Source organism: Gobio gobio (assembly GCF_949357685.1).
Source record: "Gobio gobio genome assembly, chromosome: 1".
NCBI classification, from domain to species: Eukaryota; Metazoa; Chordata; class Actinopteri; order Cypriniformes; family Gobionidae; genus Gobio; species Gobio gobio.
In genome coordinates this window covers 78,367,271-78,392,760 of record NC_137097.1, presented here as the reverse complement: position 1 = coordinate 78,392,760, position 25,490 = coordinate 78,367,271, and the positions used below count along the sequence as shown (strand labels likewise).

The window sequence follows — 25,490 nt, the reverse complement described above, 5'->3', positions numbered from 1 at the left end:
CTAATCTGTTTCTTTCTTGATCTCTTCTTCTATTTTTCTCAGTTCATTCTGCATTTCTTGTCTTTCTCTCTCAATTGTTTCCTTCATTTGTTCTAGCTCTGCTTGATTTTTGGCTCTCAGCTCTTCTTCTTTCTCGTTCATTATTCTCTCTTGTCTCTCTTTGATGTTCTTCTCCACCAGCTGGAACATCTCATTGGTGTAGAAACTCCCTCCATTTGCTGTCACCATACAGTCAATCTTATCCAGCAGCTCAGAAACCTGCGTCTGATCTTTAGTCTTGTAATCATTATGAGGACAAAACACAGCCGTCAGACCTTACAAGGTTTTTTTATAAAAAAAATTGTAAAAATACCATTGTCGCCACATACCCCCAACGCCCTTCGCAGGCCGGGGGGCACTCCCGAGACTGCGCTCTACAACCCCCCCCCCCCCCCCCTTTCCGTCCCACCAACATTCATCCGCTCCAGCACCACCGCTTCGTCTTCTCTCATCCGCGCTGCCAACGAATTCCTCGGCACCGCGATCCCCCGCAGCAGCGAGGGCTCTTCGACAGCATGTCCCTCCTTCCTCCCGGGCTTCGGCACCACTGTAGTACAGTTTGTTTGTATGGGAAGAAGGAGGCAGGAACCGGCGAACATTCAACACACTTCAATAAAACAAATGAACACAAAATGAAAGTAAAAGCGGCAGCCCCTCACAGACGACTGCAGCGCACACACATAACAAAACGTAAATAAAACGCAAAATCCAGGCCTGGTCCTCTCTCGTCCTTCACTGTCGTCGCTCCTCCTTTATACTCCTGTCACTCCTCACTGAGCCACGAGACCGCTACAGCACGCAGCTGGCGCCCATCTCCCCTGATGAGCGTGGCCTCGTCCCGTTCTCATGGTCCCTCAGCCTCGCTGCCCGCCACAACCAAAAAATATGCATTAAATAAAAACTTGAGTGAAACTCATTTCATTTGAAAAAACCGACTTCCTTAAATTGGCCAACTGCCATTTAAATGTATAAACTAATATTATAACGTGCTAGTAATGTGAGCATAATATTAATAGTGTGCGGACTCATCCGCCAATATTTTCCTTACAAATTCGCTACGAAGGCATCATTTATGTCTTATATATAGAAATATGAAACTCACTGACAGAAGCTGCTTTCAACTTCAAATGCTCACGCGTGTTTGGTGAAGAGCGCTCGCACATGCGGCTGTGCACGAGTCCGACTCCGTGTAGTTTTTTAACGTACTCTAATCTCATAATGCTTTTATGACACGAAATTAATGTAAATAGTCAGTTGTGTCTTAAGGGATTAAACAGACAGAACAACCCACAGACTGCTCTACTCTTCATCACAATGGTGACACACAAAACTCAATTTTACGGTAAACTGCTGGCAACAGTGTTTTGAAAGTGAAAAAGTGAAGTGTTGTGTGGCCAAGTATGGTGACCCATACTTGGAATTTGTGCTCTGCATTTAACCCATCCAAGTGCAAACACACCCGGAGCAGTTGGCAGCCATATTGTTGCGGCAGCCGGGGAGCAGTTGGGGGTTTGGTGCCTTGCTCAAGGGTCTCACCTCAGTCGTGGTATTGAGGGTGGAGGAGAGCACTGGTTATTCACTCCCCCCATCAACAATTCCTGCCGCACCTGAGACTCAAACCCGCAACCTTCGGGTTACAAGTCCGACTCTCTAACCATTAGGCCACGACTGTTTTCATTATATAACTGTTTTTTAACTTAGAGTTTATTACTGTTAAGCTCAATACTCTGGCTCACTTTGTCAAGATGGGCTACACGTCTGCCCCCCAATTTCTTGCAAGACGTTATTGCCTCAAGCCTGGCACATTCCATCAAGGGCCCTGGGTGTCAGTCACATTCTTTTTCACCCACTTTCTGCCTGCTGTGTGTAACAAAATCATGTAAAATCACTGATAATCTGTTCTTTTGTTAAAAGTTTTTTAATTGTTTGTTCCTAATGTAATCTCTAATGTTCTGGGGGGTATTCCAGAAAGCAAAGTTAACTTATCGTCACATATACCTTGAGCTCTCGGTTGATTAACCCAAATCTTGCTTAATCAGACGAATCTCTGATTCACCATGGAAACAGACGTTACTTCCTCTTCTTGTTTTGTTTAACAGCGATTTACATAACCTACTTAGTGCACATCGCCACCTATTTGGTGGTTATGCAATCAATTTTTCAATGTCTTTATTTAATAAGTAATCTTTATTCACTGAAAATAAGAATTATATTGTTTGTTTGATGCTAATTAATTGAATGCAGATCCATGTGTGATGACAATAAAAAAATAATACATATATTTTAATTAACATTTAAACTTATTTTTAATTTAGAATGACTATATAATATTGTATATTATATAACTGAAACACATTTGGTTATATTAATAACTAAATTAATTATATAAAACACATCTGAATACCTCTTAAGCAAACTAACCCTGGATCATGAGCTGCTCTGGAGCAGGTTATGGTCAGAGAGTGAGTTGCCATGGTTACTTGCATATCCTGAAAGTTACAGTGAGGAAAATAAGTATTTGAACACCCTGCTATTTAAGACCCTGCTATTTTAGACACCCTGCATAAAGACACCTGTCAACCCCATAAAATCAGTAAGAATCCAACTACTAACATGGCCAAGACCAAAGAGCTGTCCAAAGACACTAGAGACAAAATTTACCTCCACAAGGCTGGAAAGGGCTACGGGGAAATTGCCAAGCAGCTTGGTGAAAAAAGGTCCACTGTTGGAGCAATCATTAGAAAATGGAAGAAGCTAAACATGACTGTCAATCTCCCTCGGACTGGGGCTCCATGCAAGATCTCACCTCGTGGTGTCTCAATGATCCTAAGAAAGGTGAGAAATCAGCCCAGGACTACACGGGAGGAGCTGGTCAATGACCTGAAAAGAGCTGGGACCACCGTTTCCAAGGTTACTGTTGGTAATACACTAAGACGTCATGGTTTGAAATCATGCATGGCGCGGAAGGTTCCCCTGCTTAAACCAGCACATGTCCAGACCCGTCTTAAGTTTGCCAATGACCATTTGGATGATCCAGAGGAGTCATGGGAGAAAGTCATGTGGTCAGATGAGACCAAAATAGAACTTTTTGATCATAATTCCTCTAAACATGTTTGGAAGAAGAATGATGAGTACCATCCCAAGAACACCATCCCTACTGTGAAGCATGAGGGTGGTAGCATCATGCTGTGGGGGTGTTTTTCTGCACATGGGACAGGGCGACTGCACTGAATTAAGGAGAGGATGACCGGGGCCATGTATTGCAAGATTTTGGGGAACAACCTCCTTCCCTCAGTTAGAGCATTGAAGATGGGTCGAGGCTGGGTCTTCCAACATGACAATGACCCGAAGCACACAGCCAGGATAACCAAGGAGTGGCTCTGTAAGAAGCATATCAAGGTTCTGGCGTGGCCTAGCCAGTCTCCAGACCTAAACCCAATAGAGAATCTTTGGAGGGAGCTCAAACTCCGTGTTTCTCAGCGACAGGCCAGGAACCTGACTGATCTAGAGAAGATCTGTGTGGAGGAGTGGGCCAAAATCCCTCCTGCAGTGCAAACCTGGTGAAAAACTACAGGAAACGTTTGACCTCTGTAATTGCAAACAAAGGCTACTGTACCAAATATTAACATTGATTTTCTCAGCTGTTCAAATACTTATTTGCAGCTGTATCATACAAATAAATAGTTAAAAAAACATACATTGTGATTTCTGGATTTTTTTTTTTTTAGATTATGTCTCTCACAGTGGACATGCACCTACAATGACAATTTCAGACCCCTCCATGATTTCTAAGTGGGCGAACTTGCAAAATAGCAGAGTGTTCAAATACTTATTTTCCTCTTTTGTGGAAACCGAAAGTTGAGGTTATCCGCTTACTTACTCTTAAACATACCCGGGTATGTCACATAACCTGCTTTCTGGAATCAGGACCAGTGTGTCTATCAATGTTTTGAATAGCCTGTTTTCTAATATTTTCTAAATGTTCCAGTTCTTTTTCCATACTCACAGTATTACAAGCAGGCCATTTGACTGTATTCCTCCAAACCAATAACTATGTACAAAGTTACCTTTACAAACCTAGACCAGTGTGCCTATCAATGTTTTTGAATGACCTCTTTCTGATGTTCTGACCAGTTCTGGTTCCTGTATACTAAGTTATAAAGTTATGAAGGACATCATCCATGTGTAATAAAATTGTACTTTATTCTTTATATAAATGGACATTTTATTCATTCGGAGGGAGATCCAGTAGCTTATACATACACATATCTCCCACACATAAAAAAAATATAATAAAATCAGTTATAGGTATATCAAAGAGCATGTGAAGTGATTACTAGGTCAGATTTGTTAAAAAAGTTTTGTATAAATTAACAAAAATGAACAATACCGATAATAACGGTTAAGGTGTTGTATTAATTTGTAAAGATGAACAATAATAACAGTGAGAGTTTTGTATAGATTCCTAAAAATGAACAATAATAGGGCCTAATGGTTAAGGTTTTGTACACATTCAGAAAAAGATAAGCATTTATTAAACAAGGTTCGAATATATTTGTGGAGATTAACATTACAGTTGTAGATATTTACATAACATTGGCACAGAAAGGATACCTGATGTTTTGTAATCTCCTTGTCAGATATGGAACCTGTATATAGTAAGTCACTTCACCTGAGGGCGCAATGACAATTAGACCCTTAAACATGAAAGGTTTGTCCTCTGTTGGATTTTTTCCAAAGAGCACTAGCTAAGACATTCGAGGTGAATAAGGCGAATTGGTAGCAATGGCTTATAATGCTAAATTCTAATTTTGCCAGCAAGAAATGAGAAAAAGAAAATCTTAAGGTAACTATAAAAAATAAAAAGGAAGCATTAATATTGCCTACAGTCATCTTTATTCTCTGAAAACAATCACTGAATGACACAGTCTGATCTATTTTTCACTTTTTCAAGTTCTTGTTTTAGCTCTTTTATTTCTTCATCTTTCTCGTCTTCAAGGTGCTTATAGAGTTTTTCCAATAATCTCTGCTGTTTTTGACGCTCTTTAAGCATCGCATCGAGCTCCAGAACATGCTGCAGTTTTCTTTTCTTCAACACTGCTTGTTCTCTGGCTTCATCTTCATGTTTCTTTTTCATATCTTTTATTTTCTCCTCATATTCCTTTTTTATTTCATCTCGCTCTTTTTCTTTTTCTTTCCTCTTCTTCTTCTCTTTTTCTCTTCTCCTAATCTCTTCTTCTTGATCTTGTTTCAGATCATCAATCATTTTCTTCCATCTCTTTCTCTCTTCTTCTCGTCTCTCATCATCTTCTCGTCTTCTTCTCTCCAACTCTTTTCTCTCTCGCTCCAGTCGTTCATAATGTTGTTCCATTTCAATTTTCTTGTCTTTATATTCTCTCTCCTTTTCTTCTCTTTCTCTTCTCTGTTTCTGTCTCTCCTCTTCTATCTTCTGTCTTTCTTCTTCTCTCTCTCTTTCAAATCTCTTTCTCATTTTCTCCAGTTCTTCTTGTTTTTCTCTCAGCTGTTCCTCGTGTTTCTCTTTTCTCTTCCTTTCATCTTCCTCTCGTTCTCTCATCTGTCGTTTCTTCTCTTCCTCCCATTCTTTCTGCTGTCGTTTAATTTCCTCTTGAGTGTCTTTTCTGTCATTTTCAGCCTCCTTTATTTTTCTTTTCCATCTCTTTCTCCCTTCCTCTTCTTCTTCATTCCTCTTTTTCTCCTCCAAATCTCTCTTCTTTATTTCCTCTTCTTCTTTAATTCGTAATTCTGCTATAATTTGTTCTTGTTCATTTTTCATCTTTTCTTGATCTAGTCTGTATTTCTCTTCTCTCTTTCTGTCTTCTTCTTCTCTTTCTTTTTGTTGTTTTTCATACTCCGATTTCTGATCTTCAATCTCTCTCTTCATCTCTTCTATTTTCTGATCATATTCAGCTCTTTGTTTTTCCTCTTCTGATCGTTTCTGGTTTTCAATCTCTCGTTTCTTCTGTTCTGTTTTGTTCTCTTTCTCTTCAAACTCTTTTCTGAGATTTTCCTCTTTTTCTCTGAATTGATTCTCCATTTTCATTCTCTTCTCCTCTGCTCTTTGTTTCTCATCTTCGAGTCTCTTCATCATGTCTTTCATTTCCATCTCATATTTAGTTTGTAATTCTTCTCTCTGTTCCTGCATTTCTCTCTCTCTCTCTTTCAGTATTTCCTCCATTTTCGTTTTAATGGACATCTCTGCCTCCTCAAACATGCTGTTAGTGAAGTATCTGCCCTGATTACTATTCTTCAGCTCTTCTATCATGTTAAACAGTTGAATCACTTGAGTTCTGTCTTGTTTTTCTCTGTTATTGAAAGCCAGGAATCTGTTTCCACAATCTCGGATCAGTTTCTTCAGTTCTGGGGAGTTATAATTGCTAACATAATTCTCTATAGTTTCATCAAGATCGTCTCCTCTAGTGAACAGAACGATGCTGAACTGAGCAGCTTCATGACCAAAGATCTTCTTTATCAGATCTACAGTGTCTGTTTCTTCCTTTGTGAATCTTCCCACACTCAACACAATGACAAACACATGAAGTCCAGGTGCTGACATTGAAACACATTTCACTATTTCTTCTATCACTTGTTCATTTGTCAGTGTCGTGTCAAAGATGCCTGGAGTATCAACAACAGCTACTGATCGACCATCAACTGAACTAACTGCCTTCTGACACACAGTCGTCACTGAATCTGGCCTTGCTTTGCTGTGAAACTCATTTCTTCCCAGAATAGTGTTTCCTGTTGCACTCTTTCCATTTCCTGTCTTTCCGATCAGCACAATCCTCAGACACTCCTGATCGTCTGCTTCACCTCCAGTACCTGTTGGTAAGAATGCACACACAAGTTGGTAAGAATCCATGTTAAGAAAGTAGAAAAAAAATGACAGGGCATATACTGACAATAAAGTCAGTTGAGTGCACATGCAATGCTGATAGCACATGGACACGCCTATGACTTGGCTTGCTCAGTTGGGGGACACACATTTTAAACTAATTATCCAAATAAATCTAATTAGTAAACAAAATTATCTATATAAACTAAATTACTTACTTACTAATTATCTATATAAACTAAATATGCCCACATTGTCACTGTTTGATAATTGAAATAAGCTGATGACATTGCCATTTTCTCCGGAGCGGCTGTACGGCCAAATCAAATTATGTTGCATTATTTTCCTGTCTAACACTGTGAAGCTGCTTTGAAACAACCTGCATTGTAAAAAGCGCTATATAAATAAAGTTGACTTGACTTGACGTTCACCCATTTCTCCATTTTCTCATCCATATCCATGTCCCGGTCCTTTCTAGGGATGGCTGAAGCGATACTGACGTTTCAGTGTTTTGTCGAGATCCCGAAGCGATGTTTCGAAACACTGCTCCGAGCTGTGATTTGAAACACCCATGTCATGTGACTATGGCTAAATGAAGCTTTCATGAAGCCTGTCGAAACTGTGTTGATTATAAGGGTTGGGAACAAACCACACAATCGCACATCTGTATGAACCTCATTCCCTACAGTTTAAAAGTGAAGTTATCCATCTTCCATCTTCACCTACTGGGTTTTTGTGAGAGGAGAGAGATTTTGTGATAGCAGTAATTTTCCCTCTTTGTATGTACTTAAATATTTGTGTACTTAAAAAAAATATTTGTGCATGGCAGCAACAAGTTTCCCTTGTGAGAGCATTTTTTCAAAGGCTGGAGAAATTATATACTTATAATTATATACTATTCATTATATACTTCCCCCATCCCTCCCCCTGATCCTCCACCATTCCACCTCCCTCCTGGACTCTTGTTTTGTTTTGTAGTTGTGTCTTGGAGCGTCTGGTAGCCGCTCCGTACGGGGGGAGAGGGGCGGGGGGGGGGTTATGTCACAGTGTCGGGTTTGTGTTTCCCCGGGTAACCACTAGAGGTCCTCCTTCCCCACGGTGTCATTCACTCCTATACTACATTTCCCATCATCCTGTCTGTCACTCATTGATCATTGCACACAGCTGTTTCCCGTCACCTTGTTAGTATCTGTGTGTGTGTGTGTGTATATATACCCTGTTTGGTTCAGTGTTGTCATGGAGTCCTTGCTATGTCACGTCACTGTCAAGGTCTGGTTCACTGGTTTCTTGTGTTTGGATTGACATTTTGGAGTTTTACCCTTGCCTGCACTGGTTGTGAGTACGGATTACCCTAATAAAGATACTGCAAATGGATCTTACAGTTTCCTGTGTGTAGTGATGGGCAGACCGAGGCTTCGTGAAACACTGAAGCAGTTGAAGCAAATGTGCCATATTGTTTCGAAGCTTCGAATCAATCCGACACCCGTCTCTACGGCGACATCTAGTGGTCACTTACATGTATTGATCTGAAATACCATGACAATGAGCCATTAAAAAAAAAAAAAAAAAAGTTTTTAACATCTGTCTGACAACTACATGATCTTGGTTGTGTAACTTGCAGCCTCCTCATTGTGATTAACTATAGTTTTTTTTTTGTGGTCATGAAAATTTAACATTAATAAAATAAATAAAGCCACAATGTGTCACATTTGTTACATAACATTTTTATTCAAAAATATAATTTGCTCTGCTGTTAATATATAATAAGGAGTTAGCTGACTTCTATTTTTACATATAATTTCTCCAGCCTTTAAAAAAATCCTCTCACATGGGACACTTGTTGTCCTCTGCACCCTCTAAAATGCAAGGATGAGTGCTCCTCAAATGGTGCATCAAGGCTAGCTGCCTATCAAAATACACACATCTCACAATTATTTGGTGTTTCCAAGTGGAAATGCTCCCACACCACAGATGTACGGCATCTCTTGTAATGGACAATAACAAAGATAACTTCCTGATTAACAACATCCTCATGCTGGGAAAATTTTATATACACAAATGCAAGTTCTTAAAGGTGAAACCACGATTTTATTAATTACATAATGAGTTTAACTCTTATACAAAAGCCCTCAAAGTTATGAAAATGCAATCAGTCTTTTTCCATTATAGAAGAAAATGATCTTCAAACCATAGCCCCTTTAATGTTTTTTGTTTCTTTTATTTTGATTTGCCTGATATATTTTTCTACTGTACTTTCAAGCACATGATCTGTATTTTGTAATACAAAAATGTTCTGTTATTGCCATGCTGTTTGTAAATGATTATCTGTTCAGCAATAAAAAAATGTACGGCATATCTTATGTGGAGCCTCCATTTGTATCTATTCTATTAATATATCTATCTATATATCACCTATGAATCTATATAATACTATATCTCTCACTTATGCTGTGCTATCTGTCACTATCTAACATATGAATGTGTCTCTATATCTATCCTATCTGTCACTGTATCAGTCAATATATCTCATTTAAATCTAGCCTAAATATAGCCTAACTAACCAAAGCGCACTATAAATCTCACTTATCACAAAATCACTGCTATCACAAAATCTCTCTCCTCTCACAAAAACCCACCAGGTGAAGATGGATTAACTTCACTTTTAAACTGTGGTGAATTAGGTTCATACAGATGTGTGACTGTGTGGTTTGTTCCCAACCCCTTTAATCAACGCAGTTTCGACAGGCGCCACCTGATGAAACACTTCGAAGCTTCATTTAGCCATAGTCACGTGACATGGGTGTTTCGAATCACAGTTCGGAGCAGTGTTTCGAAACATCTGCGCTTCGGGACCTCGGCAAAGCCCCGAAACGTCTGTTTCGCGTCAGCCATCCCTACCTGTGTGTGAGCCGTGACATATACATGGGCGTCGGAAGCAAAACAATTGTGGGTGGGTCCTCTCAGAAAAAAATTACTGGAGTAGATGCCATTTACGTTAAGTACAAATATTAAGACACATGACACAATGTTTTGAAGCAGATCGACCCACGGTTTGAATCCACCTTTTGCCGAACTCACTCTACTCCCTTTTCCCATCACATATCCCGTGCAAGTCTATGGGGTTGCTGTGTCTTTTACTGTCTATGGCCAAACGGAACGAGCAAGCGATTTTTTTTTTTCACTGTGGACGAACCTCTCTGACACAATAAATTCCACATTGCACAAAGTGCTTTTGCGAGTGCGCCATCATTTTTACATCCCTTTACGCACTCACAATTCTTCCCTGAAAGCGAGCCGGTGGGTTCGTCTTCATCACTGCTACTTTCTCAAAAATGAGAAAGATTACCCAGAATGAATTGTTTTCTACAGTATATTAGTGTTTTAATGGTAAATAGTATGTTACTGTCAGAATTTGGCCATTTTTTTACTGGAAGGTTTAACTGTATTTTTAATAGTAAATACACTCACCCTCTGACTGAATCTTCTGCTTTAAATCTTTGATTTCAATCTCCATTCTCTTCAGTTCTTCTTTATATTTCTCCTCTGTTTCACATCTGACTCTGTTCTCTTGAGCTTTCACATACATCTGTGGTGAATAGGGTTCAATCTTCATGCTCTCTATATAATCCAGTAGATCTGGGATCTGACTTGAGTCTTCAGGTTCATTTAACCCCATCACTCTGTACTGACCCCCAAAAAGGCCAATTAATCTCTGGGATTCTGCTCTGGATTTGATTAAATCTGTCACTGGTCCTTCAACAGAGAGACTTGTGGTGAAGACCAGAATGAAGTGCTCTCTAGAGTCAAATATTCTTATAATTTTCTCTATTTCTGCTTTGTCTTCATCAGTCAGTGGAGCAACAGGAACAATGAGGAGGAAAACATGAACTCCAGGATCACAGAGAGACACACAGCGGAGAGTCTGACGCATCACTTCCTCCTCTGAGAGCTGATTGAGAGCTGGAAGATCCACCAGACTGATCAGACGACCATGTATCATCTCCTCCATCACATACACAGTTCTGAACTCTTGCTTCGCTGATATGGCCATCTTTTCCCCCAGTAAAAGTTTTGATTTTGAGGCTTCATTACAGCCACATACCGCCAAGATCAGCTTTTGTTTTTCAGAACTGCTATATACAATTGGCACTGAAAAACAAAGTGTCAATAGACCATTCAAAGTGAATTTATCTGAGAATATTCTTAAATAAGGACATCTATTCAGTGATCACATCATCCAAATGTGGCACAGCAGTGTCTTGAATCAACTCTAAGACTGACACTTAAACGATTAGTTCACCCAAAAATGAAAATAATGTCATTTATTCCTCACCCTCATGCCGTTCGACACCCGTAAGACCTCCGTTCATCTTCGGAACACAAATAAAGACATTTGCATTGAAATCTGATGGCTCATTGACGCCTCCATAGGGAGCAAAGCAATTACACTCTCAAGATACACTTCGGAGTGTATTGAATCAGCGAGTCGATTCATGATTCGGATCGCGTGTCAAACCGCCAAACTGCTGAAATCACGTGACTTTGCCGATCCGAATCATGAATCGACTCGCTGATTCGATACGCTCCGAAGCTTCATGAAGCAGTGTTTTGAAATTGGTTATCACTATATAAGTCATTATTTCGTTTTTTTGTGGCACACCAAAAATATTCTCGTGGCTTTATAATATCAATATTGAACCACTTTACTCACACGGACTGATTTAAATATGTGTTTAGCACATTAATGGATCTTGAGAGTGTAAATTGCTTTGCTCTCTATGCAGGCCTCACTGAGCCCTCAGATTTCAACACAACACATCCGAAGAGGAACAGAGGTCTTACGGCTGTGGAACGGCATGAGGGTGAGGAATAAAGGACATTTTTTCATTTTTGGGGATGAACTAACCTTTAAGATTTAGTCTTACACATCACTTAAATTATGATTGAGATGCTTAATTGTCACGGTTCATGAATTCATCATCTCATTCTTGTGTGTGTGTGTGTATGTGTGTTTGTATGGGGCGGAGCCGCTGGTTGGCTGATGATCATTACACCTGTCGCAGCTGATCAGCGCTCCAGCTGCAGATCATCAGCGCACCCTATTTAGTCTCTCTGTGTTCTCTTTGTCTTTGTCAGAGCGTTTGTTTGGATGTCTCGTGTGTTCTCCCGCCTGTGCCCGTTGTGTTCCTGCGTTGCCTGTTTCCTGTGTTCCGTGTGCACCCTGGAGTTCCACCATCACCGTGTTCACCGTCGTCACCAAGCTGGGTTGTCTGCAGCGTCCCTGTGCTGCCCGGACCATCTGCCAACGCACCGCTCTGATCCTTGTGGCTTTCTGGTGTCTACCTGCGATCTTCTGCCATATCATCGAGTGATTCCAGTGGCCTTCTGGTTTCTACCTGCGATCTTCTGTCTCAATAAACGAGCTTTTACTTGCTATTGTATCCTGCCTTATTTATCCGTTACAGAACGCTCTGACCATTATGGATACAGCAAGTTCATCTGATCTCAACGAGTACCTAACTCACAGCAGTTCCAGAATGGACCAACAGGAGGAAAATCTGGCTGTCACAGGACGAGCGGTGCAGGTATTGGTAGCACAGGTGTCCGAGCTGACCCAACGAATACAACAACTCGTCAGTCCCGCTGTGCCCAGCCCACCGCCGATTCCCCCCACACCATCTACCATCAATCGCCAGCACGAACCACGATTACCCACTCCGGAGAGTTACGCTGGTGAGACAAACTATTGTAGAGCATTCCTAACCAAATGTTCCATGTTTTTTGCTCTCCAACCGCTTACGTTCAGCACAGAGGAGTCAAAGGTGGCTTTCGTTCTCACACTACTATCAGGACGAGCTGCGCTATGGGGAACGGCGGTGTGGGAGAACCAACATCGATGCTGCTCCTCGTTCCAGGCACTATCTGAGGAGATGAAGCGGGTGTTTGACCGGGCGGTGGCTGGCAAGGAAGCAGCTCGCCAACTCGCTGACCTTCGTCAGTGTAACCGCTCGGTCTCGGACTACTCCATCGAGTTCAGAACCCTAGCTGCCGAGTGCCACTGGAACGAGGAGGCACAGTGGGACATGTTCCTGCATGGGCTGGCTGACCGCATCCAAAGGGAGATCTTTTCATTAGATCTACCGGAGAGACTCGACGGACTTATTGATCTAGCACTACGGGTGGACGCACGCCTGAGTCGGCTGGAACGACAGTCCAAGACGTTTTTCCAGTCTGGAGGTGTCGAAGGTCCCCAGGCTAGCGGAGGTGATGCGGTCAGTCCCAACATCGATCCCGAGCCCATGCAGGTGGGTCGTGCTCGGCTTTCCCGGGAGGAGAGAGAGAGACGGAGATCCCTTGGTCTTTGCCTTTATTGTGGCAGAGGGGGCCACTTCCTGAACAACTGTCCAGTAAAAGACCAAGCCCGGCGGTAAAGGGAAGGCTACTGTCGGGCGGGATCTCCGTGGATAAGACCTCATCCTCAACTCTCCTTCCGGTAAGACTGCTGTGGACAGCCCGGTCTCACCCCTGTCAAGCACTTCTGGATTCGGGGGCGGAAGGTAATTTTATGGACTTGACTTTGGCTCACACACTGGGTATTCCCATCATCCCACTCAAGGACACATTATCCGTCAGTGCACTCAACGGTCAGGAATTACCACCCATCACGCTCACCACCAGACCACTGACACTCATCACTTCTGGCAACCACACTGAACAGATTTCCTTCCTGCTCCTGGACTCCCCTCTGGCTCCTGTTGTCCTCGGTCACCCCTGGCTGGTCCAACACAATCCTAGGGTCGACTGGGGACATCACACTGTTTCTTCGTGGAGTGAAAGATGTTATCAGTCTTGTCTTGTATCTGCCTGTTCGTCTGTGTCTCGTCCTGTTTTTCAGAAGGAGATGGTGAATTTGTCTAACGTGCCCTCTGAGTACCTCGACCTGAAGGAAGTGTTCAGTAAGTCCCGCGCTGCTTCTCTTCCTCCGCATCGTCCCTATGACTGTGCTATAGATTTACTCCCAGGTAAGTCTCCGCCTAGAGGCAAGCTTTACTCTCTTTCTGTTCCTGAGAGGGAGGTCATGGAGAAATATATTTCTGATTCTCTAGCTTCCAAATTCATCCGTCCTTCCTCTTCTCCAGCGGGGGCGGGGTTCTTTTTTGTGGGGAAGAAGGATGGTTCTCTGCGACCTTGCATTGATTACCGAGGGCTGAATAACATCACGGTCAAGAATACCTATCCTTTACCGTTGATGTCTTCAGCCTTTGAGAGGTTGCAGGGAGCATCCGTTTTCACAAAATTGGATTTACGTAACGCTTATCATTTGGTTCGCATCAGGGAGGGGGATGAATGGAAAACCGCATTTAATACCCCCAGGGGCCATTTTGAATATTTGGTGATGCCGTTCGGGCTATCCAACTCCCCAGCGGTTTTCCAAGCACTCGTCAATGATGTGTTGAGAGACATGGTGGACCAGTTCATATATGTTTACCTGGATGACATATTGATTTTTTCTTCGTCTCTCCAGGAACATGTTCAACACGTCAGACGAGTGCTTCAGAGGTTGCTAGAGAATGGGCTTTTTGTCAAGGCGGAGAAATGCGCGTTTCATGCACAGTCTGTTCCTTTCCTAGGATACATCGTTTCATCCGAGGGGATGCGTATGGATCCCGACAGGGTTAAGGCTGTGGTAGAGTGGCCAAGTCCAGATTCCCGTAAGGCCCTACAGAGGTTTCTGGGATTCGCCAACTTCTATCGGCGTTTTATTCGCAACTTCAGCCAGCTAGCCGCGCCTCTGACTACCTTGACCTCTCCCAGGGTGACGTTCAGGTGGTCCGATACAGCTGAGGCTGTATTCACCAACCTCAAAAGCCGCTTTGTTTCGGCTCCCATCTTAGTAGCCCCTGATCCAGCACGTCAGTTCGTGGTAGAGGTCGATGCGTCAGAGGTGGGGGTAGGTGCGGTCCTTTCCCAACGCTCTGCTTCGGATGATAAGATGCATCCTTGCGCGTTTTTGTCCCACCGTTTGACACCTGCCGAACGCAACTATGACATTGGTAACAGAGAATTGTTGGCAGTTAAGTTGGCCTTGGAGGAGTGGCGTCATTGGTTAGAAGGGTCGGGGGTACCCTTTATAGTATGGACGGACCATAAGAACCTCGAATATATTAGATCTGCCAAAAGACTTAACTCCAGGCAGGCTCGGTGGGCACTTTTTTTCGGACGTTTTGACTTTTCTCTCTCGTACCGCCCCGGGTCCAAAAACATCAAACCCGACTCCTTATCTCGAATTTTTGATCCTTCCGAACGCCCGGTTACTCCCGAGTGCATTTTGCCAGAGAAGATAGTTATCTCTACACTCACATGGGAGGTCGAATCGAAGGTCAAATTGGCCTTAGAAGGGGTAACGCCTCCGCCCGGATGCCCACCGAGTCGATTATTTGTACCGGAGAAGTTGAGGTCCGAAGTCATTAAATGGGGTCACTGTTCCAATATCGCTTGCCATCCAGGAGTAAACCGTACTTGCAGTTTAATAAAGCAACGATTCTGGTGGCCATGTATGGCTCGCGACATTCGCAGTTTCGTCCTGGCTTGCTCAATTTGTGCTGTTGGTAAGACGTCTAATCGACCTCCTGATGGGTTACTTCAGCCGCTGGCTATTCCTTCGAGACCATGGTCCCACATTGCGCTAGATTTTGTCACCGCCCTCCCGCCCTCTAATGGCATGACGGTTGTTTTAACCGTAGTGGACCGGTTCTCGAAGGCAGCACATTTTATTCCCTTGCCCAAATTACCTTCAGCCAAGGAGACAGCGGTGTCTGTTATAGACCACGTCTTTCGGTTACATGGCCTCCCGATGGACGTGGTCTCCGACAGAGGTTCCCAATTTGTGTCCAAATTTTGGAGAGAGTTTTGTAGATTACTAGGGGCGACGGTCAGTCTGTCTTCGGGTTACCACCCCCAGAGCAATGGTCAAACTGAGCGAGCCAATCAAGATCTGGAGAGAATGTTGCGATGTTTGGTATCCAAGAATCCTTCATCCTGGAGCCAACAACTCTCTATGGTGGAGTACGCTCACAACGCGTTACCAGTGTCATCCACGGGCCTTTCCCCTTTTGAGTGTAGTCTAGGTTACCAGCCACCTATTTTTCCGAGTCTGGATTCCGAAGTCGCGGTCCCCTCCGCTCACGCCTTTGTCCAGAGGTGCCACCGCACATGGACCAGAGCCCGTGAGACTCTGCTCCAGGTGGGGGCGCGTACCAAGGCTAAAGCCGATCGCCACCGGTCGAAGCCTCCCGTATACGTCGTGGGTCAAAAAGTGTGGCTTTCTACCAAGAACATTCCGCTCCGCTCCGTGTCTAATAAACTTGCTCCCAAATTTATCGGCCCGTTCACTGTCACCAAGATCATTAGTCCGGTGACAGTCCGCCTCAAACTTCCTCCAGCGTACAGGAGAATTCACCCCGCCTTTCATGTTTCCAAATTAAAGCCAGTTTTTCATTCCCGTCTTAATCCGCCAGTCCCGGTTCCCCCACCGCCGCGACTCGTAGATGGGGAACCAACGTATTCGGTTAATCGTATTCTGGACTCGAGACGGAGGGGACGCGGATTCCAGTATCTGGTGGACTGGGAAGGTTACGGTCCGGAGGAGAGAAGTTGGGTTCCTGCTAGGGACATTCTGGACCACTCCCTTATTGATGATTACAATCAGCAGGTAGGTTCTCCTGGGAGCGTCAGGAGGCGCTCCTAGGGGGAGGGGTACTGTCACGGTTCATGAATTCATCATCTCATTCTTGTGTGTGTGTGTGTATGTGTGTTTGTATGGGGCGGAGCCGCTGGTTGGCTGATGATCATTACACCTGTCGCAGCTGATCAGCGCTCCAGCTGCAGATCATCAGCGCACCCTATTTAGTCTCTCTGTGTTCTCTTTGTCTTTGTCAGAGCGTTTGTTTGGATGTCTCGTGTGTTCTCCCGCCTGTGCCCGTTGTGTTCCTGCGTTGCCTGTTTCCTGTGTTCCGTGTGCACCCTGGAGTTCCACCATCACCGTGTTCACCGTCGTCACCAAGCTGGGTTGTCTGCAGCGTCCCTGTGCTGCCCGGACCATCTGCCAACGCACCGCTCTGATCCTTGTGGCTTTCTGGTGTCTACCTGCGATCTTCTGCCATATCATCGAGTGATTCCAGTGGCCTTCTGGTTTCTACCTGCGATCTTCTGTCTCAATAAACGAGCTTTTACTTGCTATTGTATCCTGCCTTATTTATCCGTTACATTAATAACTAACTTTTAAGCACAGCTTTGAGTCAAGAATTTTTTTCTCAAGTCAATTCTTGGCATTGTTCTTATGAGTAATTCTCAGAGGCTTGATAAATACGCGCCCATATTTATAATGAAACCATCATATTTGAAAATATGATATTAATCATATAATATAATAAATTATCTTTTACATTCTGCCTGACTTCCTATTTTGTACTATTAGACAGTCTCTGTGGGTTAAAATACACCCTCGCCACCCCATACAATTATACGATTTTTAAACAAAATCAACCAATTTTTTTTTTACACAAAATCTGTTGCTCCATACATTTTCAATAGAATAAAAAAAAAAAAGATGTATGCAGTCATACACTATCGGAGTAATGAAAAGTACATTTTTCTTAAGTTGTGCCTTTAGCCTCTAACAACATAGATTGTTCTGCTGACACAAGATCATTCTGCAGGAAAAATTTTGTAGACAAAAACTCCATTAAAACAGTTTTGAAAATAGTGAGTGAGTTGTGATAATTGTGATCTAGAACTTTTATATATCAAAAGACTGTAAGCGTATCCCTCAAAGCGTTTTCATCCCCTTTAAATTCAATATGGCGTCTAACCTGGCTAATCTTCGATCAAGGCCAGGAACCTTTTTGAAAACCTAAATTTTTTTAGATAAAAACTTTTAAATTAGCAAAAGAATACTTAGTTTTACCCTTTAAAATCAGGACACATTTGGTTGTAAATGAATGTGATCACTGTAAATATTATTGACAACAGTTGGTATCAGCTGAAGAATACTTACTGTGCACTTGATGCAATGATGAGCTCTGTTGTGTCTCATATTTACTACAAGTGATTATTTCATCCACTTTCTTCAGTATTTGAGAGCATTGCATGTTTTTAAGTTGAAGGTATCCTCCTCCACATTCTTTAGATATTTCTCGAATAAATTCATTTCCAGGTTTCTGTTTAGCGCTGCATTTCTCATCATCTGTAGTCAGAACCATTGTGCGCTTCATTGCATGCTCACCAAAGCAGTTCAACACTGAAGGTAATCTGTCTCTTTTCCTCTCGCTAAAATCCTCATGCTGTAGCACCAGAATGATCACATGAGGTTCTGGAGGAGAAAACTCTGACATTTTATGTGTAATTTTTTGTAGCGATATTTTTGATTTGAGCAGGTTAGTTGTGTTAATAACTGTGATATTTCTTCCCTCCACTATTTCACTGAACGTCGCTACGTCAGGTTGTGATGTTTTCTTTCCAAACACTTGTTTATCTAAGATTAAGTTTCCCACTCTGTTGTTTTCTGATGCGTTCTTCCCCACCAGGACAATCCTCAGATCACTCACTGAACACACACACACACACACACACACACACACACACACACACACACACACACACACACACACACACACACACACACACACGTTGTGAAATGATAGATGTACAATATATATGTTGTATGTTTCTCATTTGAAAGCCCTGTTTCTAGCATCTGTAAAACTGCATTCTACCATCTTAAAAATATATCTAAATTACGGCACATGCTCTCAATGCAAAATGCTGAACAGTTAGTTCATGTGTTCATGACCTCAAGGCTAGATTATTGTAATGCTCTACTGGGTGGTTGCCCTGCTCGCTTAATAAACAAACTCCAGCTGGTCCAAAACGCAGCAGCTCGAGTACTTACTAGAACCAGGAAGTATGACCATATTAGCCCAGTTCTGTCAACACTGCACTGGCTGCCTATTAAACATCGCATACATTTTAAAATCTTGCTTATTACTTACAAAGCGCTAAATGGTTTAGGTCCCCAGTACTTGAGCGAGCTCTTAAAACATTATACTCCATCACGTCCAGTGGCGCAAAAAGTGGGTATGCGCTATATGCGGTGCATAGGGGCGCAGCACCTTGGGGGCGCCAAAGCGATGGTATAAAAATATATTTTCTATATGTAGCTGCTGTTGTGCTGTATTTCCTCAATATCATATAACATTTTAGAGGACTAACAGGCTAGAGTAGGCGCCCTCATAAGATTCCATAATAGAATTTTGGATAATAATGGAATATCGCGAGTGGGCGCACCTGTGGGGGTGCCGGCGCCGAGCCAAATGTTCAGATATATGGCAAGCCAAAGTGTTCATTTGCGCTTGGGCGGGCGTCTGATTGCGCATTGACACGTCAAAAGCGTGCGATTTGCCAGCATTTGACACATTTTTATATCAAAGCGCATGTCCTCGACGCGTGATTTGCTATTTAAAAAACGTGCATTTCCATTTTCCGTGACCCCAGAGCACACGTTAAGAACGCATGCTTATGGTAAATCACGCGTCGAGGATGTGCGCTATGAGTTGGACAAAACGGACGTTATTAATGTGTAGGCTAAACAGGTAAACCAAACAGGCAGTGCAAACTTGTGTTTAAAGTATCCAAACAGACGAAAAGAATGTGCTCTTTCCTTGGTGTTCTCAAAATTGCATGCTCACTTTTTAGGGCACACCTCTTATAAAGCAACGTTACATATTGTTGACCATCTTTTTAAGTAATTACACTTTACCACGATATGGCTGTTATAGAATTAAATGAATTAGTATCAACAAAATCCATCTTACCATTTATCAAAATCCACTTACACTGTAATGCATTTTGCACCACCATATCTTAATTGGATTATGCTCATTTGCACTGCCGACTGTATTTATAGTACCAATGTTTACATTTGCATTTTGCACCGTACTTCTAACTGTAATATGCAACCACTTTCCCTGCACTTTTACACTTTTTTTCGGATAGCTCTGTCCATAATTTATTGCACTACCTTAATCCACTGCTATATTCCTCATATTAGCCTAACATATTATTGTATACCTCTATCTGTAAAATTCTGTTTATAGTAATAGCCATCTGTATATTATATTCATAGGACATATTCACTTGTAAATTCTGTTTATAGTAACAGCCATCTGTATATTTATTCACAGTACATATTCATCTGTAAATTCAGTTCTGTTTATAGTAATAACCATCTCTCTATTTATACATATTTATATATATTCAGTACATATCCATGTCCTGCACTTACGCAACCATTGTATATCCTGCACTTGCTGCTATTGCACTTCTGGTCAGACCTAAACTGAATTTCGTTGCCTTGTACTTGTACTTGTGTAATGACAATAAAGTTGAATCTAATCTAATCTAATCTAATTACAATTGCCTAAATAATGTAATGAGATTTTTAGATTTATGTTCTAAATATAATATTTGAATTATAAAAATATGAAATGTTGGGAAATTTTAATTATTCCAGGCCTATGAAACTATAAACCTGCCAGTATAGTTGGCGGCATGAGTGGATTCTAGAATCATTCAACTAATTTGTTCCGACTGTTCAAAAACGGTGAATTATTCCAGAACGAAACCTATACTTTGTTTGAATCTATTTTTGTTGGGAAAAAAAGAGCAAAACTGTAAAAATTGACAACTTGTTGTTTATTGAACTGTTGTGTAAGGTGGAAAATAATCAAAGATATTTGAGATGGAACAAAATCATCTGCTTTGCTGTTAACTGCCATCGTCGTGATCAAGATATTGAAATTGACTCAACCCCCTCCCCCTTAACGCCATCAGAAGGGCCAGGTTGAGTTAGAAAGACAAAAGAATGACTGGCCGGCTGGCCAAATGGTTAACACCTTTGATACAATGGGGGAAGTTTTGTCTGATTGGTTACTTTCAAATGTCTCACGGCTTGGTCTGATTGGTACAAGAGTCAGATTTGAATTTGGTGACTTCAGGGAAGAGGATAAAAGAGAATTTCATGTGTAGCTCGCTCTTTTGGTTTCTCTGGCTTTCTCTGGAGAGAGCTGTTCTTTAGCTCTCTCCCTCTTTCTCTCTCTCTCTCTCTCTCTCTCTCTCTCTCTCTCTCTCTCTCTCTATCTCTCTATCTCACAGGTAACATTCTAGGCAGAGGCCTACAGAGCATAATTAATGGTTTATGTTTACATCTATTTGAAACTATTTAGAGTGTAACCATAACTAGAATTTGTGTTTCCTTTTAGAAGAGATTTATGTCTATGATGTAATTGACATTTTACGTTTACTTGATTGTTAATAAATTGTTACATTTTGATCCTTTCTGAATTAATCTGTAATTATTAACTATCTCCAATGTGGAACGGTATAATTGCAACAAAGGGTTAAAACGGAATGATTAAGTGTATGATTAACTATCAAATATAGATGACCAAACAATCGGTTGGGATTCTCTTCTAAATGCGATAACTATGATAAATGGAGTCAGATAAAGAATATTAAAATCAAATCCATTCTTCCAGCTGAGACACTGAACGCGTGCGGCCTTCACCGCGGTTCGCTACAGATCCTTGGAGCGAATTCATGCGGTCTTACAGTTGGTTTGTATAAAATTTATATTGCATTTTGCAATCGTGCTGATAGGCTACTCTGGAAAATAGCACTCTTGATCATATGATATTGCTTACCTCATAGTTTTCTCTTTAATTACTTTCAAACAAATGTTTAATTTTTTTGTTCGTTATTAGCCTATTTTTAATGAAAATACAACAACAATAAAATAGTACAATTAAAAAAAACTTGCGTAGGCCTATATTAAACTTTTGTTTAAAAAAAAACAAATAAGACGGATGACATAAAATTGCTATACCCGAATTATAAAAAATAAATAAAAGATTTATTTAAAAACGGGGAACCCTCAGTTTGTGGTTTGTGTTTTTTTTTTTTATTAACAAAAGTCATCTTGTGCTTGTGCCTCCGCTATTGTCCTGTCAATCATCTCGCTATGATTACAGTTACAGTAAAATTTAAATTCAGGTTCCCATCCTCAGCCGATTTGCATGACAGTTTTTGCAATTACCATCAATACTAGATAAATGGGCAAGTGAAAAGGCACATGTTACAATTTAGTAGGAATTAAATAGTGCTTTATGAATGTTTGGTAGCAACAGTATTGGGCATCGAGAACCGGTTCCTACTTGGAATCGTTATAAAAATTCAGATTCTTTTCTTTCTTTTCTTTATTGGAGTCCGATCATAATGTTAATGTTTGTCAATTTGTGACTGTTTTTTATTTGTTTACTTTGTTAATAATGTATGTACATACCTGTATAATATACTAGGCCTACATGTATAATTATGGTAGGCCTACAGTGGCTGATATACTTTAAAATAAACCTTTATTATTTACAGCCCATAGATAATGTCCGGCTCACTTATTTATTTATTTGGGGGTGCCAAAATTGTTGCTGCATACCGAATTGGCACTGGGTAGTTGCGCCCCATATCACGTCTACTGTGCTCTCAAAATTCTGGCCAATTGATAATACCGAGAATATCAAAATCAACTGCAGGCGGTCGATCCTTTTCCTATTTAGCACCTAAACTCTGGAACAGTCTTCCTAGCATTGTTCGGGAAGCAGACACAATCAGTCAGTTTAAATCTAGACTAAAAACACATCTCTTTACTGTGGCATACACATAAAACACTTTTTCAATTAAATGATTGTTAGGCTGCATTAACTAGGTCAGCCGGAACCGGGAACACTTCCCATAACACCTGATGTACTCGTTACATCATCGGAAGAATGGCATCTACGCTAATATTAGTCTCTCTGTTTATCCTGAGGTTTACTGCAGTCAGCCGTATCTGGGCCGTATCCAGATCAGATGGTGGACCTGCGCCCAGACATGACCAACGCATGACCCTGAAGTGTCCGCAGAGACCGTGTCAATTAGACTCCCCCTGAGATTGCCTGATCGACACGGCATCCTCAATAAACCCATCTCCGGCTCGACGACTCCGATCTTTCGAATATTACAATTTAATAATTGTTTAATCACTACAGCATCCTCAATAAAACCGTCTCGGGCCTGACGGCTCAGATCTTTCGATTATTCCTATTTAATAATTGTTTCATCGTCAGATCATCCTCAATAAACCCGTCTCCAGCGTGTTGCCTCTGATCTTTCGAATATTCCGATCTATTATGAGCATGACCGGTAAAGTTGCCAGAATAATAATCATACGCTGGTTGTTAATTGGCCAGAGGAGAACTGGCACCCCGACTGAGCCTGGTTTCTCCCAAGGTTTATTTTTCTCCATTAGGTCACCTAATGGGGTTTTGGTTTCCTTGCCACTGTTGCCTCTGGCTTGGCTTGCTCAGTTGGGGACACTAAATTTTTCAATATCCAAATAAATCTAATTATTAAACTAAATTAACCATATAAACTAAATTACTGATCTAATTACTGATCTAAAGCCCACATTGTCACTGTATGATAATTGAAATGAGCTGATGACATCACTGTTTTCTCCGGAATGGCTATACGGCTGAATACAATTCTGTTTCATTATTTTCCTGTTTAACACTGTAAAGCTGCTTTGAAACAATCTACATTGTTAAAAGCACTATATAAATAAAGTTGACTTGACTTGACTTAATATTTAAGTATTGAATCAAACTATCAACATCTTTTTTAGACAGTATAAAATCTATAATGAACATGCTAACAAATAGTCTGGTGATTTATGATGAATGTTTTATCCAGCTTTAAGTTCAGCAATACAAGTTCTATATTCATATAAATATGAAATATAATATATATATATATATTCATATAAATATGTTTCCACCAACATCTGAAGAAAAAAAAACACTTACTGTTGGGACGAATCTCAAATGGACTTTGGGCTCTCTTGCACTCTATGAGAGAAAAAGAAAGAAAACACAATCAACAATTATTATCTGCATTATGAAGCTGGAGGAAATTAATGAGCTAGAGGACAATGAACAAATTTGTACAAATTTCAAAATTACAGGTGCCATATTGAATAAATAAACAGTGTTGAGACAATAATGCAAACTACAGATTTTACAGGTTGGCATTTGTGAGTAATTTAAAACCTAATACATGAGTGTCATTCGCAAAAGAACAAATGTCAAAAATCATAATATATTGTTATCTTTATTACTTAACAAATTAAGTATAATATACAGATGTAATATACAGAGTTATGTTTAATATACAGATTTAACATATGTGTAAGTGAAATAGTGGTGCTTTGTTTTACCAAATAAAATTATTTCTAACTTTTGCTTCAAAACGTGGTTCTTGTTTCTTATTTCGTAATAAATAATCTTTAAGATAAAGTTGGGTGTATATACAGTGGGGAGAACAAGTATTTGATACACTGCCGATTTTGCAGGTTTTCCCACTTACAAAGCATGAAGAAGTCTGTGATTTTTATCATGGGTGCACTTCAACTGTGAGAGACAGTTGAAATGCTGAAAATCCTGAAAATCATTGTATGATTTTTAAGCAATTAATTTGCATTTTATTGCATGACATAACTATTTGATACATCAGAAAAGCAGAACTTAATATTTGGTAAAGAAACCTTTGTTTGCAATTACAGAGATCACAGGTTTCCTGTAGATCTTGACCAGGTTTGCACACACTGCAGCAGGGATTTTGGCCCACTCCTCCATACAGACCATCTCCAGATCTTTCAGGTTCCGGGGCTGTCGCTGGGCAATGCAGACTTTCAGCTCCTCCAAAGATTTTCTATTGGGTTCAGGTCTGGAGACTGGCTAGGCCACTCCAGGACCTTGAGATGCTTCTTAGTTGCGCTGGCTGTGTGTTTCGGGTCATGGTCATGCTGGATGACCCAGCCACGACCCATCTTCAATGCTCTAACAAGATCTGGCGATACATGGCCCCATCCATCCTCTCCTCAATACGGTGCAGTCGTCCTGTCCCCTTTGCAGAAATCATCCCCAAAAAAACGATGTTTCCACCTCCATGCTTCATGGTTGTGATGATGTTCTTGGGGTTGTACTCGTCCTTCTTCTCCCTCCAAAAACGGCGAGTGGAGTTTAGACCAAAAAGCTCTATTTTTGCCTCATCAGACCACATTACCTTCTCCCATTCCTCCACTGGATCATCCAGACATGCGCTGGCTTGAGCAGGGGGACCTTGTGTGTGCTGCAGGATTTTAATCCATGATGGCGTAGTGTGTTACTAATGGTTTTCTTTGAGACTGTGGTCCCAGCTCTCTTCAGGTCATTGACCAGGTCCTGCCGTGTAGTTCTGGGCTGATCCCTCACCTTCCTCATGATCATTGATGCCCCACGAGGTGAGATCTTGCATGGTGCCCCAGAGCGAGGGAGATTGACCGTCACCTTGAACTTCTTCCATTTTCTAACAATTGCGCAACAGTTGTTGTCTTCTCACCAAGCTGCTTGCCTATTGTCCTGTAGCCCATCCCAGCCTTGTGCAGGCCTACAATTTTATCCCTGATGTC

The 25,490-nt window shown here is 41.4% G+C and overlaps 1 protein-coding gene across 1 annotated transcript; it reads right to left on the bottom strand.

Annotated features, from left to right (window-relative positions):
* Positions 1 to 23,883, bottom strand: LOC307123267 (uncharacterized protein; the record flags this gene model as incomplete). The annotated part of the gene is made up of 6 exons (XM_079811752.1): positions 23,848 to 23,883; positions 17,949 to 18,497; positions 10,361 to 11,041; positions 5,910 to 6,879; positions 4,985 to 5,849; positions 1 to 276 (listed from the first exon to the last, which is right to left on the bottom strand). Coding segments are annotated over exons 1-6 (3,342 nt in total). The 5' UTR covers positions 23,849 to 23,883.
* Positions 23,884 to 25,490: the final 1,607 nt, after the last annotated feature.